The 13,744-nt window shown below is 33.2% G+C and overlaps 1 protein-coding gene across 2 annotated transcripts in view; it reads right to left on the reverse strand.

Moving 5' to 3' along the window:
• Nucleotides 1-244: 244 nt before the first annotated feature.
• The window catches only part of Dennd1b (DENN domain containing 1B), a 245,539-nt gene continuing 232,039 nt past the window's right edge, over nt 245-13,744 (reverse strand). For both annotated transcript variants that reach the window (XM_048809591.1, XM_048809592.1), the window contains 3 exons: nt 8,645-8,724; nt 7,465-7,681; nt 245-6,488 (listed from right to left, as the gene is read on the reverse strand). In XM_048809591.1, coding sequence (XP_048665548.1) covers nt 5,955-6,488; nt 7,465-7,681; nt 8,645-8,724 — 831 coding nt within the window. In that variant the 3' untranslated portion in view covers nt 245-5,954. The remainder of the gene's footprint in view (nt 6,489-7,464; nt 7,682-8,644; nt 8,725-13,744) is intronic.

A 13,744-nucleotide genomic window follows, 5' to 3' on the forward strand; every position in this document is an offset into this window, starting at 1 on the left:
CTGGCTTAGATCTTGCTCTGAAACAATCAGTGACACTTAACTATTTGCCTATGATTTTTCAGAACCTAATAAAATGTTTACTATACCTAACAGTGTGCATACCTTTCATGCTGCCCTATCAGAAAGATTCTGCAGCAGTTACAAAGCTTAGAGATGAGGGTAGCAGGGTCCTTCTAGTCATTCACCTAGAATTCTGAGGGGGATTAATGGTCAACTATGAAAGAAGAATCAGCACCACACAAAGTTTGATTGTGACCAATTTTATTATATATCTGCATTCTTGGGTACTTTATGGTAATGTAGAATTCATCCAATATTTATTTTTTCATATTTAAAAGTCCCAAAGCAATAATTTTATACACAATGTCTTCCCAATAGTAGTCAACTTTGGAGATGATTTATACTGTAGCCTCAAGGATGCAAGAACAGTGAAGCAAATCTCAATGCCTAGTAAGTTTTTATAGATACCTGTTATCATGTTGAGCATAAAGCTCAAGATCTTCAGTCCTTTGAAATAACTCTTCATCTAAAGCAAAAGAAATAAGCTTTGGAAAAGTTCACTTTTGAACCCTTCATGTCACCTTTTGTAAAAAAGCTTTATGTGTTTTAAGTTGTAAGATTCATGCAGTTTCTATTTTTTGCTGTTTTAGGCATGGCTAAATCATAACGGATTTTTAAAATCTAATTTTTGGTATGTGATTATTTCTCAAAATAACCTATGAAAACTATATCTAAAGGTTGGTGACTTGACACATGCAGTGCATTTAACATGCACAGTGTTCTAAACTGGTTCTGTTCTAAACAGCATATCATCAACCAGAAGGTGGATTCATTAATGGATCTCAACAAGGCTCTCATCTGAGAACTGAAATAGCAGAGATGAAGAGACGTACATGTTTGTCATATCAAAGAGGTAATCATTTGCAACTTTACAACCTTCTAAGATAAAAGATTGTATATCTTCAATTACTTCATTAAACTAAAACGTGGCTTGAAAAAACATAGCCTACTGGATACAAAGCATTCTGTTAACATTGCTGTTGAGTACCTTGTTTTATTTATTTATTTTTTGGTATATTTGCATATCACATCCAGGGCTACAAATTTTCCACAGTGCTTTCTGCCTCTTTCAAGTATAATAAAAGTAGAAATCTATAGAAGCTCTAAGGTTAAACAAACTGTACATTATACAAAAATTAACTTAATTTACATACAGTTAAAAAGTATTGGCAATGCCCTTTATAAATCTTAGCAAAGATTCATCACAAATGATGTTACAATCTATATACGTGGTCATCACCATACAAATGCCATTTAAATTTATGTTGTGCAGAACAGACTTATGTGTTAAGTGTACTCACATAGAATCAACAGTTTGTACCATAAACATTTCTTTTAAAGTAACAGTATTGGTAATCTAAGGTACAGGATTTTCTTATTGCATATTTATTGATGCTGAGGCAGTTAGTTATGATACAATAATGCAATATCCATAATTATTTTAAATAAAAAAAACATTTTTCTCGCCAACAATATAAAGAATATTTTTTCCTAAAATCACACAGAACATTGCTACATACAATTTTATGCAAATACTGAAAGACATGACCTTAAGGCATCTGCTAGAAAAGCAGATGTGCATATTTATATTAACTAAATTATGAAAGAAAAAAAATATTGCACAAAATCCTATTATTTTGTAAAATAAAATACATCTCGGTCTAAATGTACATAATTTTGTATTCCTTAACCAGATCATAATGTTAACTGCTTTGCTCAAAACCAATCTGGCTTTTAAAGAAGTTTTATGAAACATGCACTAACCATATTACTGGGCTCCACATAGAAAAAAATGTCAGTACTGACACAAGTTTTCTAAAAACTCTTTCCTATATTAAAAATTGCTCTGGGGGAATTAAACTTGGAGATTCATCTTATATTCCTGAATTTATATTCTCATTTACAAATATTTTCTTAGATTCAGATTCTTTGATGCTAAACAAAATGGAGTTCTCATTAGAAAACTTATTCATGAAAGTAATCAATCTGAATTTTCAAATAAAGAATGAAGGTCTACCGATTATAAGAATATTCAGTTTTCTCCTCTTGTTCAGGAATCTACTTCATCATTTTATTTAATAAACAATTCATTAGATTTCCTGGATTCTAGTATTAGAATATTAGCATAAAATCCTAATAACAGCATTGTCACTTAGTTTAATTTAAATGGAAGGACCTGTTTCTAGAGAATGCTATTATAAAGATAAGAGAAAAAAGTAAAAACTGGATTTTTTAAAAAAAAGTTAAATTATTTATTTATTCTAAGTTGTTATATATGAGGCAGAATGCAATTCATTTCATATTACAAAAACTGGATTCTTATCAACATGATTGGATTCTCATCCACACCCTCACTTCTTACTAAACTGAATAAAGTGCCCTAAGCATGGAAAAGGAGCATCATTCCCCACAGAGGAATAAGCCACTTGCTTATCTGACAGAAAATCAGTTAAACAAGGACAATCAGTCTCTGAAAGATATCTTAGCAGCATTATTATAATTAGCATAATGATTAGGAAAGTTAATGAAATCAAATATGGTACTTTAGTTCTGTACTTAGAACATGCTTTAGATTAAGCAGGTATTAAAAAAAAGAACATATTTCTTGACTTTCGAATCTTAGGCTGATAACTTCTAAGCAAAGCACATTATTATATTATTATTTCAATACTTTTGAAATTCCTTTCAGAGCAAGAACAATGTTAATTATTTTATTTCCCCTGCACCTTCAGTTATCGTACCTTGTGACTGGTTTTAAAAGTCCATATTTTTAAAACGAAGGAGTTATTAGTTTTAAGTTGGAAAAATAATCATGCTTTATTTTGGTGCCTAAGATTTGCTAAAGTAGTTAATCATAAAAATATGCCAGTTAGCAACATTTTCACTAAACAAAACAACAGCCGCTAAATTTATATACTATTTCTCTATTTCCCTGAAAGACCATGGATGCAATCTAAGGGCAAAACAATAAAAGCTACAGCAAGATTCAGGAAGAGTCATGACTCAGTTTAGAGGTCATATAAATGATCATATCACAAAATCAAAAGTCATTAAGTTTATATAATTTTGCTAAAGATGAGGTGCTGTTTTTTTTTTGAAAAAATTTCAAACAGTGAGGGAATTTTTGTAATCTGGTTTAGTTACAACAGAAAATATGGCACAGTAGAAAACAAAACTTATTTATTTCAGACTTCATGCTAATTTCACTTCATTTGCAGTATATCTACCTAAATATTGGGAAGCTAGTTTAAAAGCAGACTCTGAGTACTCAGAACTTTAATGTTTTGAGATGCCAATATCTGCTAATGGTCTTCTGGATTTTTTTCAGAAATAACAGGTAGAATTTTGTTTTTGCTTTTGTCTTTAACAGAGTAAAACATCTAATTTTGAATGTAAAAATAAGGCACAAATCACTTTAAAATTCCTTAAGACAATTAACGCTATTTGTGAGTGGCTAAGTATCCTCAAAACAACATAGTATTAGAGCCAAACATGCTGTGAGATGACTGAAAGTTAGAAAAAGAACATAAATTTCTGTGGCCATGCTATTTATTAAGAAGTCAATTGACACCCCAGTCTGGTGTCATGATCATCTCATTCTTCAGACTGAGTTCTGAAGGAGAAAAAAAATACCTCATTTCAAAATTTGTATTAAAAGATGGCTTTGTATTCTTTCACAAATAATGGAGCATTTGCCAAGCAGATTAACCATCAGAGTAGCCTTTTTTACTTCTCAATTAGAACAGCTCTTCTGATATATGGAGTTTTTTTAATTGCATATTTCAATAAATTAAACTGGAATTTGAAATGAACATATAAAGGCAAAATTTGACAAGAACTCTGAATCTTACTTTTATGATAAAATAAAGATTAAAAACTTTTTCTTTAATATTAGAACCCATTCTTATAAGGAAAACAAGATTCATCTTCTTTTACAATTACGAATGATTAATCATCCTGATTACAATGTACTCCTTTAATTTTGAAATGTAATTTTTAAAAAACTGACCTGAATAAATAATTTTAAGCAATGTTTTAAACAAACCTACTTTTAGATTTTTAACTGAAATTATACTTCTTCAGTAAATATTTGCAGTGGTGTCTTACTAGAGTTCTTGAATGGTTTCTCATACATTTTTTTTCTTTTTTCTTTAAAAAAGGTATTTTTAAAAGAATATAATCATGACTGAGGCTACAGAAAATAGGTACACAGAGATAAATTAGCCATAACATCACTAGTCTGCCCTACCATGAAGTAATTATGTAATTTAGATGAATTCCAAAGCTTAATAGTAAATTTGTGGGAGACAAATTTCCCATGAAGAATTCCAAATGATTTATTTCAATAACCCTCTGCCTAAAGGAGATGAAGCCTAACTCCTTAAGAGTGGGAGACTTGTAGTGACTTCCTTCCAAAGTCCACAGTGTAGAAAGGGGGTTGAAGAGTAAATTAATGTTGGAGAAGCCTGACAAATGTTACCTCAGCCAGGTTATCAACATCAACATCCACAAAACATGTTGATATAATGTGATGAAAATGACACTTTACTTCTGTGACCTGTTCCCCCCAAAACCCATAATCCTATTGTGATTAGGAGGGAAAAAAATCAAACAAATTCCAAGAGGGGTACCCTGAAATATATCTTACCACTACTTCTCAAAACTGTCAAGGTCATCAAAAACAAGAAAAGTTTAAGATAAACTGCCACAGCCAAGAAGAGCCTAAGGAAACATGACAAATAAATGTAATATGGTGTCCTGGATGGGATGCTAGAACAGAAAGCATCCGTTAAGGAAAAACTGCAGAAATCTTAATAATGTATGGACTATCAATACTGGTTCATAATTATGGCAAATATATTCCACCGAAGTGAGATGTTAATAATCTAGGAAACTGAGTACAGGGCTATTGTGGGAACTCTCTGCACTGTCTTTGCAATTTTTCTATAAATCTAAAACTTCTACATACAAAATCAGTTATTTGAAAAAAAATAAATCTGAGATAATGATATGAAGCATTTTGATGGAAAATGATTAGCTAAGAAAAAAGACATGAAAATTTTAGTCTGGACAAGTTTACATTGCATTTGGCCTTCTTGCAGTGAACCCCTAGCTAGCAAAGGCATACACAGAGACTGAAAATGCTGTACGTGTCTCATTTGTAAACAGAAGTCATTAACTTCACATTGCAATTCAGCACTTCATATATTTCACTGAGTGAAAGGTAAATTTATAGCTTTATACCTTTTGGAAAACATGGCTACAGTGTCCTTATAAAAGCAAATTAAATATTTCCACAAGAGAGCTTTTGAGCCTTAAAAAATGAATTTTGATCTTAAATTGATGAATAGAAAAAGGCATTATTGCTCTGAAGGACAAATAACTTAGCTCTCAAAGTTTACATGTAATTTCATACATTATTAAAGTATGCTTAATATAGTTTTAAGATTAAGGCAATTAGTGGGTTAACAATTTCATCAGTTTCAGGCTAGTTTTGACATCCTGATCAGGTTCATGCTCAACCAGATTAGTACAATAGCTACTGGTTATATGCAAGAATTATATATGCATACTTAGTTTAAATAAATGAATGGCATTTAAGCACCAAATACTGGGAAATCATATGTTCAATACTTACTTTAGACATACATACAAACTAGTACCTGATTTAACAGCACAGTAGAAGAATTCACTTTACATTTTAAAATCGATGGATAACATACATATCCACAAGATGAACAAGTGGGGGAAATGTTTGTTCCAAATAAAAAAAATTAAATAGTAGCAAGAGTTATCATTCCTACAAATGATTTTGTTTACTACATAAATTTCAGGCAATCCCAAAATGTTTCCATAGAAGCTTAGATGCAAGTGAATGACCCTTAATTGGTGACTTAAGCTTGGTTTCCCCTTGTATTTTCTTCTGAAATGGTTAAACCTTGTTGGAAGTCAGATGACATGTGACATAATGACACTACTTCATGGAGCAGTCCAATATCTTCTGAAGTTGTTTTGACTTTCCCTTCTTTCTCCCAAGGAACGAAAGTAGATGGACGTTGCCCAAGGCTGGGCGCAAGCAGATCATCTGAAATCTGGCTTAGTGTTTCTTTCTTTTCTCTTCTTCCTTTATCAGTCTGGGATACTTCAGTGACAGCTATTGGAAAACTCAATCCTGCAGTAAGATCTGGCTTTTTTACCACAGTAGGGTTACTCAAATTGTCAGCACTGAGGTGTTTTTCACTGTTTTCCTCTTTTAGGATGAAGAGAGAATCTGTCAAGCCACTAGAGGAAACCCTCTTCCTGGGAGATGGAGGGAGGTGTTTACCATGGAGAGCACTATCGTCCTGCCCGAGATTCCACTCTGTTTGGTCACCAGAACCTCCACATAGGAGAGCCAGGTTATTCTCACTAGGAGCATTGGATTTATTCTGAAAGAATAACAAATTCAGAACACTTTTAATAAGATCACAGCATTACTTTAGCAGCATTTTTTTCATTTTGAAATCAATGTTCATATCTTTCAAGACTGGCAACTTGAAGTTCTTCCCAGGGGGAATTATAGCACTGACAGTTATTCTGACACCTCTAAATCGTTCTATGAACAGGAATGAAATGTGATGGACTTTGGTCTCTATGTCTTTATAATTGTCACCTGTCAAATTCAAACTAGACTATATAATTCATGCCAAGTTCTGGAGTCTCTTACAATCAGAACAGGGTTGCCATTGCTCATACTATTATCCTTCATGTACTTAAAGCATTTATTCAATTGTTTTTATTTTTAATTTTTTTTTTAATACCAGGAATTGAACCTGGAGGCATTTAATCACTAAGCCACATCCCCAAAGCCCTCCCCCTCCTTTTTTTAATGTTAGAGTTGCTGTGGGCCTCCCTGAGTTGCTGAGGCTGACTTTGAACTCACAATCCTCCTGCCTCAGCCTCCTGAGCTGCTGTGATTCCAGGTGTGCAACACTGTGCCTGGCTTTAGTTCAATTTTGTTTAAAACACCATTCATTTTGGAAGTAAGAAGATGGAAAATGACTCAAAAAATCCATTTATTATACTTTTCTGAAAACCCAGGAAGTAAAATAAAAAGATAGAAACACTTAACATTTTAAAAATTCCCCCAAAGAAGACAACTATAAAATTAGATTATAAAAAAAATTACTTCCAGACAAAAAATTCAATTAATAGTAATAATCACCAGAATTAGGTAAGTGTAAGGGAAAATATAGGAATTTTATTATTAGAAATAATTCTTAGTGATTAAATTATACCAGTTTTGAGGTTTGAACACCTATTTAGAGGTTAAATGCTTCCACCAACTAAGATTATAAGATCAGTCAATCACAGCAAGGGCAAGAATGTTTTCATTTACTTTTATAAGCTGAATGGTCAACTAACCGTAGGTTTGTAATCAATATCATCCATTGATCTAAAGAAATCCAAGCTCTTTGCAGCTGCCAGCTTTCCTTGATCTGAGCTATGTGTGCTCAGTGTGTCGAGGATCTCTCCTAACAAGTCCATTTCACCTGGATAAGGAATCATTGCTTTTGTTTCAACAGAGTCATCACTTTCATAAAAATAAGTAGAAGCTTCCTCGCCATCTTCAGAAGATAACCTGGAGAAAATAAAACATGCAATAGTAGGTGGACACCCTGAGATGCTGTGTCTCAGCTCACCAACCACATTTAATCAATGAGATGGTTTTAAATCCATAGCAGCATTTCACAGTGGAACAACACAAAAACCAATAACTGGTTCATGGTCAAACTAATTGTTCTTAGTTATTTATGCACCAATTCAAGTACTGGAAATTTAAGTACATGCATTAAGAACCAAAAGTTTATGGTACCTTAGCCATCTAGAAGCAGCAGGGCTTTTCACAGCATTTAATCCTGTGGGATTTGGGCCCTTTACCTTAGAAATATTCGCATGAACACTTAGAAAGTTTGTAATAGCCCAAGTTCACTTTCAATATTTTTATATGGTTTTCCTTCTATTTACTCACTTATTTTATAGAGAAATGCATATTTTTTATATAAAACGTTTATTTAATGTAGAGAAATACTGTCTATTTTGTCATTCCCATATATCAAAATTATTAAGAAGTCTACACTATTATTTCCCTTGCCTAATATTATAATTGATTTTAACATTTGTACTAAATTTTTATATTCTGATATTATCCTGTACTGAAATGTCTCACTCAATTCAATTTGATTATCACCTTTCCTCATATTTAAACTTGCCCCTTTCAGCATAAGGGTAAGAGCCTAATTTAGGTGTCTTCTTTATTTTTATCTTTACCTTTATCTTTATGTCTTCTTTATCACCATCCCAGATAGTAAAGTCTCTAGACATTGCTGCTTTCCAAGAACAAGGTATTTCAGGCCTGTCTTTCTTTCCTGTCCCAAGACATTCTCCACAAAGTTCCCAAGAGCACTGTTTACTTTTGCGGAAGGACACTGCACGGGAGTAAAACCTGAGCTCCAGGAGTGTGCATTCTTTGAGACATCCTTTGTAGCCTAAGGCTTTGCTACCAAGCCACGCCCTGGGTAGGACACCACACTCCATGACTTACTTGCTTGCTCTTTCAATGTCGTCCTCCTCATCGTCATACAGAACACCATCCAGGCTCTTAAGAGGCCTTTTTAAGCGTGCCTACAAAGAAATTGAACAATAAAATGACTTTCAGAGTTTAAAACAAATATCTTTAGTAAATTTTAAAGTAACAATGTGATTTTATCAGGAACATTTTCAAAATAAAGTTTTTGAAGGTTACCCAGTAACTTGGCAAACAAGGAAAGAAGAAATGAAAGAAAACAGTTGGTATTCATCTCAACACTTAATAGTTCTGCAAACTAATAATGAAAAATAAATCAGTGGACTGAACACACACAAGCACACAGTTGCACAGACCTTGATTTACGTATATTTGACTGAGTACCAACCGTACCTCCACCATGCACCTGTCACACAGTATTAACAATCATCAGTATTTGCCTAACTTGTCTTTATTTTATTCCCTGCTCATACTCCTCCCTCACCCCAAGTATTTTAGAGCAGTACTTCTCAATCCTTAGTGTGTACATAAATCTTTTAGCAATTTATAAAAAGATAAATGTAGGTTCTGGTTCAACAGAGATTCTGGGGGTTTTGAGAGTTCTCATGACTTATGATAACCACTGACTAAATCCATCATTTCTTTAGGAACTGCAAAATTATGCTTTTCTAGAGCATTCCTTCTATATTAATTTCAGGGCATTCTCTAAAGAACAACTTTCTTTAGCTATCCCAAAGTGCAATGTGCATGGGAAAAGAGAGGATAAATCACCAACTGTTTCATTTTATTTAACAATTTTTAGAGTAATGAGTTAGTTCTCTAACAATTTCTAAAAGTGAGCCATAAGGACTTTTTATAAGCATGACATATTATTTAATATGGTTCAATACACCATAGTTATTATTATTCTTGGTGTTCAAACTGCCCCATTTTTAAAATTTAAACCATAATTTGTGTGTGTGTGTGTGTGTGTGTGTGTGTGTGTGTACAAGTACCAGGGATTGAACCCAGGGGTGCCTAGCCACTAAGCACCCTAGCCCTTTTTTTATTTTTAAATATTGAGACAAGGTCTCGCTAAGTTGCTGAGTGCCACATGCTAAGTTGCTGAAGCTAGCTTTACACTTGTGACCTCCTGGCCTCAGACTCCCAAGCCACAGGGATTACAGGTGTGTGCCACCACACCTAGCTACACCATGATTTTGATTTAAAAATAGCCTTTATCTTTTAGAGATAGAACCTGAAACATTTACAGATTAAATTATATACTGTTGGTTTTCTTTTTTTTTAAGATAGAAGAGAGAGACAGAGAGAGAGAGAGAGAGAGAGAGAGAGAGAGAGAGAGAGAGAGAATTTTTTAATATTTATTTTTTAGTTCTCGGCGGACACAACATCTTTGTTTGTATGTGGTGCTGAGGATCGAACCTGGGTGGGCCTCACATGCCAGGAGAGCACACTACTGCTTGAGCCACATCCCCAGCCCGAAATACTGTTGGTTTTCTACTTCAAAATAATACAGTGATGGAAGAAGGAGCATGCATGAGCTGACCCTGAGTTGACTGTTACTGAAAGTACATGAAAGAAACCTGGGAAATATTAATAAGTGTCTCTCTACTACTACACATATTTGAAATATTTCAAAATGAAACTTTAAAAAATTATCCCATCCTTCATCAGTGGTAGCTCTTTAAAGTTGGTTCCTGTGTTCTTTGACATAACCTCAGAAAAGATTCCTAGTTTTTCTAAGTGGAAAATGACATTTAAAGGCCAGAATCTGTATGTTTTAGTTGCTTAAGAATGCATGCTATTGTTTGAGACAGGCAACAGTGAACATGAATGTGTACACTTCAGCCATGAAACCACAGAGAAATAATTTTCTGTCTTCTCATTTTTATTTTCCAACCCAGATAACTGCATTTATTGCACCCAAAATTAATAAGCAAGTTTCTGCAACCTATAGCACTGATCTATTCTTCTCTACTCCTCTAAGTTTCCTGTAAGGCTGGTGATTATAAATATATTTGGGGAGGGACCAGGGTGCATGTAGCTCAGTGGTAGAGTGCTTGCCTAGCCTATACCAGGCCCTGAGTTAATCCCTACTACTGCAAAAGAAAAAAAAAAGAAAGAAAAGAAATAAAGGGGATGACCTAAAACCATAGTATCACTTTACTATCATACTACTGTAAGTTGGAGGTTTATGAGTTAAGTGAAAATTTGCAGAATCACCACTCACAACATTATTTCTTTGGGGAAAATATATTTCATCCCCCAACTCACAAAATATAATACAATTCTTTATTTCTAAAGACAAGACATTATTATTGCATTGAACCCCGTATACGGCATTATGCCAGCCAATTGGTCTTACCTTTAACTTTTTGATGAAAGAAATCAAAATTAAAACTAAATGAGCAAAACTATAAGAAATCTGGGACTTTATGTTGCCATTTGTTAATATCATTAGAATTTAAGAACTAATAGAAGAGGATGATCAGAAAATAAATATATAACAATATATAGAGTATTTTACAAAGCATTCTCACATATATACGGGGTTAGGTCCTGGGAATACAGAGTTGAATTAATTAAATTCTTCCATTAAGCACTCACTTAGTGTCTAAAGGACTGTACAAGAAATCTGGAAGAATACCCACATAGGCTTCATAATCTACCCAAAGTCACACACAGTCAAAAATAGGAACCAGAAAACCAAATCCATGTCGTTCTCTGTTGTGTTCCAAATCCTTAGATCATTTTCTTCCCTAATAGTTTACTTTATATCCTACAGCTTCCTGCATATATTGTAGATGATTTTATTTCAATTCCAACTTTTTTAAAAATGAAGCTACTATTTTTTTTCCTGAAATCTGTAGCATCAAAGTCATAATGTGGGCTTCATAGGCACATCTGAATTAGGATTTCATATTTCCTACCTAGACCAGGGTTCATCACTTCTATATGGGAATGGTATTAAACAGTGTATCCTGTGATCAATTTCCAAAACATAATTATAATTAGAAAGAAAAAACTGATTAATATATTAATAATTTTCTATGACTGTTAACCTTTGTCTAACAGAGTTTTGCATCTGCTAGCATTTCAATATTTCCAACGACCTATGGACTGTCCTTTGTATTATCTCACTGGTTTTCTCACTAATTAACTAAATAAAATGATTCATAGTTTTACTTTTTGATAATAGTTATCCTTTGTTGTAGGCAGTTAATGTTTTCTGAGTAAATGAGTATCATACAAAGTAGATAGTTTCTGTTGAGTATTTATTCAAAGTATTTATTCAATGAGTTAAACAACTAGTAAGAAACTACCCTACTGACTGACTAACATAAGCACTTTAAGGATCCATGAGGTATAGATGACTGTTATATTCATTCCTTCAACAAAGATTAAAGAAGTGCCTTCCATGTGCCAGGTACTGGGCTAATGCTAGAGGAACAAAGAAGAAGGCTCTCTGCCCTCATGGGTATTACCTTCTAGTAAACTACACATGAATTAAAGTGAATAATCATACAAATAAGCATAAAATTATGACTAAAATTAACTTGTACTAAGCTGTGATTGCAACAAAAGCACTTTGACCTAACCTGAGAGGTCAAAGGAAGTCTTTCTCTGAAAGATTTTTTGAGTTGAGCTCTCAACAGTTAGCTGATTTTAATAAGATGATAGTAATAGTTAACAATACATACAAAGTCTCTGTGGTGGGATGATCAGGGAAAGTGGTGTGCTGTGAATTAACTTGGTACACAGGGCTCCTCAAAGGGCCCATTAAACTTTGCAGTTACCTTTTTGATCACTAGATGGCAGACACACTCTAAAAAGGCAAAAGGCTGGAAAAATTTAAATTCATGGTGGTTATATGGAAGTGGAGGAGGTCAGAGATGGAGCAAGCAAGTGAGAACTTGGTGGGATAGGCAAGGAATATATCCTAGACTTGTAGGTCCAGATTATGAAGAATAATATTAAAAGCTACTTAATCAAATCTTAATTGAGAACCTACTGAAAGCAAGGTAGTAAGCAATGCCTCTTAGCATCTCTTCCTTTATAAACATTCACTAAGCACCTACAGCATGCAAGCTATTTTCTTCAATGCTATGAGTCATATAAAAGAAATGAAAAAGATATTTCTTCTTCAGAAGACATTAAAAAGTACAAGACAAAAATGCTAAAATCCTGAATGTAAGATTTAAAAACTTACTCTTCTCACTGCATGAATGTAATTCAATTAAGACTTTAACAGACAGCATAGATGAAAACTTATGTAAATTACTGATCAGACATTATTTAAAGTAATTATGTAATGCTAGTTATAATTAATGTCAAATAGAAACATTCTTAATAATGAAAAGATAGGTTCAGTGTATACACTAGTAATGCTAACAATATAGAACTGCAATTACATACTACAAACAATAGTAAATTCTTGGATCAAGTAAGGAGGTATAGAATCTTCTGAAGTGTGCTTGCTTTGGCTGCTCATCTACTAAAACTGAAATAATAAAAAGTTTCTGGACTAACACTGGGTTATACTAACACAAGTTACATAGAGGATGTGCTATTAGCAACTGTCTTGGAAACCAGTACTATACAAAATAAAGGCACATTTTGGGGATGTAAAAACACTCATAAAAATGAAATAAAGAATATATATCACTTTGATACAAAAGATTAAAATGAAATAGGAAACAAGATGTCATACATCCTCAATCAGACTCCTACTAGGTTCTGAACACACATAACCATAAAATTAAATTCTGCTTCCATGAAAATGTAAAATACACATCTAGAATATATGAAAATTCATGAAGTCAATACTTGATTTGGAAAAATGTATTGAAAAAGAAAGGCTATCAGTACGGGATGAAAATTATTAGAGAAAATCCTACTAGAGAAGTTAAACATATAGCTAGAAATTGACTGAAATAAAGTTGGCTGGTGAAGACGAGAAGAGAAACTATTTTATATGAAAGAAAAATCATAAGAAAACCTTAGGGGTAGGACTAAGTTGCAAAACCATACAACTCAATGTCTGATGAAACCTCAAGAAGTAAGTCTTGTTTAGCTGATTAATAAAGCTAAATGTTTTCTTTCTTTTCACTATAATGG

This window comes from Marmota marmota, unplaced genomic scaffold, assembly GCF_001458135.2.
Source record: "Marmota marmota marmota unplaced genomic scaffold, marMar, whole genome shotgun sequence".
NCBI lineage: Eukaryota > Metazoa > Chordata > Mammalia > Rodentia > Sciuridae > Marmota > Marmota marmota.